The sequence below is a fragment of the Alosa sapidissima genome, chromosome 6, assembly GCF_018492685.1.
Source record: "Alosa sapidissima isolate fAloSap1 chromosome 6, fAloSap1.pri, whole genome shotgun sequence".
NCBI classification, from domain to species: Eukaryota; Metazoa; Chordata; class Actinopteri; order Clupeiformes; family Clupeidae; genus Alosa; species Alosa sapidissima.
In genome coordinates this window covers 9,976,064-9,981,520 of record NC_055962.1, presented here as the reverse complement: position 1 = coordinate 9,981,520, position 5,457 = coordinate 9,976,064, and the positions used below count along the sequence as shown (strand labels likewise).

Genomic DNA, 5,457 nt, shown 5'->3' with positions numbered 1-5,457 from the left:
AGGCACAGCTACAAGGCTGTTTGACATTTAGGCCTCTGCAAAAACAAAGGCCGGTAACACTCAGGGGCGTGCAGAGACCTTTGAAGGGGCAGGGGCTCAAATTTAAAAAAAGGGCACATGGAACAAAATTTTCAGAAAATGTGTTAACTTTATTTAAAACTTAATTTTGATTACAACCCAATAGAGAATACATAGGCTACATGCAAATTATATAAAAATAAAACACTGCCTTTTGCTGCCTCCCACAGCTCCTTCTCCCTCTGCTTTCGCTTCCTGTCTTTAGTGGGCATCTTTGCACTGCAGAATATAATATCATGTTTTATAGAACATAATGCATACGAAAGCTAGAAAAGATACACACAATTTGAATGGTGTAAACTGGAACTTAAGTTTTACATTCCCTAGCCTATAAAGCTTTAATCATCTGAACCTGAGCTGGACATTTTTTATTTATTTTTTTGCATTTAAATTCTAGCATTATGCTATTTCAATGATGATGGTGGGACAGACTATTATATGGTTTAGCAATTTGCAAAGTAGTCTAATGTACTGATAAACATTTTATACATTTTCATATTTATTCATTATGTATCAAGAAGAATGGGTGTAAATAGCAGACAGCTGTATAACACATTTTCCTCATTTCTCTCCTTGGTTCTGAAAATTCAATAGGAGTGCATGTACTGTAGGCCTACTGTAGCCAGGGCACAGACAGATAGGTCTTTTCAGTTTTCATTAGGCTATTGTCTACACAGAGATCATAGGCTATAAGGCTACATCTTATTGATTAAATTTAAAGCTAATTTTAATAGCCTAGAAATCTAGACGCACCCTAGCGGCAGCAAATATGTTATTGCCTAGTCTGGCTTGTCAGGCTATAATTTTAATGTTTATCACAGTGAACTACCACCATTAGCAAGCTGGTGTCTTGCAGATTCACGTGCTATGAGTGTGGCCACTTAGTGAAATGACGCATAATGTAGCCTACTGTAAACAGAGAACGACGTGTGGAGTTGGGTTAGTTAAACAACTACAGTAGCCTATGTAGTCGGCTTATGACGATTTAGAAAAGGTTTGCCTACTCTGTTTTATGAACTAGGTCTACTAACCTAAGCTACTATAACATAGTAACCTAAACAAAATATGTTATGAACGTTCAGCCTTAGATTTTCGAAGCTGCCAGGTTATTGAAATGGATGGACCATGACATGGTTAAAACGGATTTGATAGCCTACTTCATTAAACATGAAACAACTTTAAACATTTTATTCTCTATCTCTAAGCTGAATACTATTGCATGTTCAGATAGGCTAACTGCCAAGTGACCTTACCGTGCTCCCAAACGTCTCCTGTAGCACTGTGCCTGCGTGCACCTTCTGAGAGTTCACTGAATGTATGACGTCACGGATTGGTGGCCGCAAGGAATTTCAATTAACACAGACAATTGTTATTTTTGTAAATTTCTAATTTCACAAACTATTAATGAGACACTTTAGCGAATATTCACGTTAATGGAACTAGCGGAAGTATTACACATTTTAAAAAGTAAAAAAACGGGTCTTGTGAAAAGGGCACTTGGACATCAAAGTGGCAAAAGGGCAGGTGCTAGAGCCCCTGTAGCCCCCCTTCTCTGCACGTGCCTGACGTTGGAACTAGCGGAAGTATTACAAATTTTAAAAAGTAAAAAACGGGTCTTGTCAAAAGGGCACTTGGACATCAAAGGGGCAAAAGGGCAGGTGCTAGAGCCCCTGTAGCCCCCCTTCTCTGCACGTGCCTGGTAACACTTTACTTGACAGTATCAACATAAGAGTGACATGAACCCTAACCCTAATTCTAACGCCAACCCTAGCCCTAATCCTAAACCTAACCCTAATCCTAACTCTAACTTGTAATGACAAAAAACGAATGACACTTAATGACAGAAGCATTATGTCATAAACGTTTAGGACTTGTTTAGGACATGTTCATGACAGTGTCATGTCACTCTTATGTCGATACTGTGAAGTAAAGTGGAACCCAAAGGCCTCCTTGACTTGTGAAACTCTCAGTGCTGTTGGACTCTAATAAAGCGAAAGGTGATCAATTTACATTACTAATACTCAGATTATTTGTTGACATCAAACCAAGGAACAAACAAACAAGTTTACCCTACTGCTGTTCCCGCTGGTCATTTTCGTGAATCTTCTTCTTCCATTTCTCATTCCCAGAAGGGTAATTCGGTTTCATCTCCTTAATGTAGGCTATGAAACACTGTTGCTATAACTGTTGGTTATACTTGTCGCTAACTTGACTCAAGGACAGACGGGGAGGAGGCCTTGATTAACTTGCGGGGACCTATACGCTACTTGAGTTGTGTGCGTATAGGGCGATCTGGCCCTGATGGTAAAGGGGCAGGTACAAAACTCTACAGGAGGTCCATTTGTACTGTATTGCTATGTCTCAGAATGATTGGTATTCAGTCTTTCTCTGTAAGTGTTTGTATTGCCAATTTCCAGATGTGTTTTACATTTTGAGTTTTGTGTTTTCCGAATGATTAGAAGTGATTCCATTTTTGAACAACATGTAAGAAACATGCAACAATTTAAGAAACTGTGTGTAGTGTTTCGCAATAAATGTGCTGCAGAATTGCAAACAAAATGCAAAGCAGAACATATGTTTAAGGTTACACTGTGTTATGGTTAGTTTATGTTTTGAGGCTTTAGTCTAAGCATTCATTTTTAGTGCAATGGGCAAAAACTGTAAATCACCCCCCAACTGGAGTTAACCTTGGAGAAACCACAGATTCAAACATGAGCAGAGAGGAGAACAGCAAAACCCTAACTGAAACTAAATTGACATCAATGTTTATAACACATACATTTTCCAGAAGAGTGGATATATGTTTAGTTTTTTACTCACAAAATACAGTTTCTTTGCTAATTACAAATGTAAGCTCTCTCACACATTTTCCCACAAAGGGCAAAGTCCTTTTTATCACAAATAACATGTAAAACAGTGTTGTTCACTATGTGTCAGAGATTTGATAATTGATTATAGAGTTTGACAGTAGACCGGTTATTGTATGTGAGAGGGTGAAACAGAGGTAAAGAATGAAAAATGGTCCAGTTAGCCTTACAAGAGAAGGGAAAAGAAAAAGTTCACATCAAAATGATTAGAAAATGGCATGATAGAAGAAGATAATAGCAAACACAAACACAAAAACATGTACAGGTACACTTGCTGTTGGCTGGCCTGCTTTCATCGTGGAATGCTGACTCCTGAGTTCTGCTTTCATAATGGAAAGCTGACTGCTATACAATTGTAATGTTAATCAATCTTTTGCAGAAATTCGTTCAAGCTCAATCTCTGTATAATTCTTATGAGACCTTGGCTTATGCGATAGGTGTGACTATGGGAGAAATTGCTGTTGTCCGAATGCTGAGTTACATAGATTCGACTAATAGACCAGTCATCCATGCCTATAATAATGCGGTCAATATTGCTGTTATCCTGCAGGCCAGTGTGATATTTTTTGACGTAGCGGGGAAGGTCCTCAGCATCTTGCAGATTTAAGTTGCCAACCTCATGATAAGTAAGGTCTTCAGGAAGGAGTGGACCACCACCACCATCATCATCATCATCATCATCATCGTCGTCATCATCATCGTCGTCGTCATCATCATCATCATCATCGTCATCCTCGTCACTATCATCATCATCGTAGTTGTCATCATCGCTGTTATCATCATCGTCCTCATCATCATCATCATCATCCTTATTGTAAAAGCGGTGGAAACCAAAACAGCCATCTTCTGGGTCAGATGTAGGGAACATTTGATTGGACTGGAAGCTGATGAAGTCATTAGCCAGCCAGAAGAGAAGTCGAAGTCCATGCCTTGGCTTTGGGCGACCAAAGTGGGAATCTCCAAGGTGCCTCAATTCATTGAGTGTTTTGATGAGAGCCATGGAGACAGTTTCTTGTAAAATCAGGAACACACTAGAATAATGAGACTCGTGGTTAGCATGTACAGTTGGGTTTATTTCAAAACTGACCAAAAAGCACAAATATAAATGAAGTTGACTATATTAATGGATGCCATCTATAACAAAGTTGATATGACCCACAGTCATTTTACAACTGCTAGGGAACTCAAATAGTAATATTTCATTACTGTACTGAGCAAGTGCAGTGTGTACTGTCAGTCAATTATTTATTGATTTATTTATCTATTATTTATCAGGCTACTGTACAATGACAATAAAGGCTATCTATCAAAAGAGAGATGCAAGTCTTGAAAGTTAAAACTGGTTAAAAACACAGATTCTCAGATGTTACAAATATAAAATAAGCAGCGACAGCAGGAATACAGTACCTTAGTAATGGAGCACCAACTCTGAGATGTTGACAGATGTTGCTGTGTGTTCAATGCTTCCTGGCTTTCCTCTGTATGTGGTAAACACAACCTTCTGTTTTTAAACATTAAAAGCATATCAGTTTCAGTTTCTGTACATCATGATATCTGCTTCTGTGAAAATGAAACTGAAAATGCAGGCCCATCCCCCCAGAGTGATATTTCTCAAGATAACTACCAACAAATAACAACAGTCACTTACCCTGGGAATCACTCAAGAACCAGTGCGTATTCAACTGTTGCATAAGCGTTGCATAAGCTACAGCAACTTCCTCATCAAAATAAATATTACCGTACGTGCTGGTGTAGAAGGGCTGTATTTATGAAAGGTTTTCCTGCAGTGAAACAGAAGTGTCCAGCCATGCCTCATCAGCATTCTGCCAGGTGGAGGGCTTGCGTTCTTCTGAAATAACACACACACACACACACACACACACACACACACACACACACACACACACAGGCACAGCTACAAGGCTGTTTGACATTTACGCCTCTGCAGCAACACCCTCCAAATGAACGCTTTCTGTAAAAACAAAGGGCTCCTTGACTTGTGTTGTGAAACTGTCAGTGCTGTCGGACTGTAATAAAGTGAAAGGTGCGAAAACACTGTGCTTATAAAAGTCAGATTAATTTGGGCAGTTGGACGGCTGCTGCTCAGAAGTGTACTAAGAGGGCCAGACAGACCCTGCTGGAGCTCTCTCTGTGTGTGTGTGTGTGTGTGTGTGTGTGTGTGTGTTGAGTATGTGTGGGTGTCAGAGGAGGCTTCTCTTAGACCGCAGGTGAAGCGATGTTACGCGAAAAGAAACACTCAGGAGCAGATGTAGGAAGCCGACGTGAACGGCTCCTTTGTCAGTCTGCAGAAAGCGCACGCTGAGCAGTGCCCTGTCACGTGAAATAATTAATCTTTCACTTGATCAGATAAACAGCATTTGTCACCGCCCTACACCCTAATCAAAAGTTTAGAGGTCGGGGGTCGGGGGATGAGGTTAGGGGCTACCTCCCTGAAATGACTTTTTGCAGGTTGGGATGGTTCACCCAAAAAAAATGGTCAGCAGCCACCACT

At 40.0% G+C, this 5,457-nt stretch overlaps 1 protein-coding gene across 4 annotated transcripts; it reads right to left on the bottom strand.

Annotated features, from left to right (window-relative positions):
• Positions 1-2,875: 2,875 nt before the first annotated feature.
• LOC121711096 (kinesin-related protein 4-like) lies at positions 2,876-4,911 on the bottom strand. 4 transcript variants are annotated; one of them, XM_042094420.1, is made up of 3 exons: positions 4,594-4,911; positions 4,353-4,446; positions 2,876-3,976 (listed from the first exon to the last, which is right to left on the bottom strand). In XM_042094420.1, the coding sequence occupies exon 3, from the start codon at positions 3,943-3,945 to the stop codon at positions 3,307-3,309; it is 639 nt and encodes a 212-aa protein (XP_041950354.1). In that variant the 5' UTR covers positions 3,946-3,976; positions 4,353-4,446; positions 4,594-4,911; the 3' UTR covers positions 2,876-3,306. The 4 variants fall into 4 exon arrangements, with proteins under 4 accessions (XP_041950354.1, XP_041950358.1, XP_041950355.1 ...); XM_042094424.1 differs by having other exon boundaries at positions 4,353-4,423; XM_042094421.1 differs by having other exon boundaries at positions 4,684-4,911.
• Between the last annotated feature and the right edge of the window lie 546 nt (positions 4,912-5,457).

What these genes read in the sequence shown, in the direction of transcription:
- LOC121711096 (XM_042094420.1), bottom strand. Translation starts at nt 3,945, where the DNA reads ATGGCTCTCATCAAAACACTCAATGAATTGAGGCACCTTGGAGATTCC.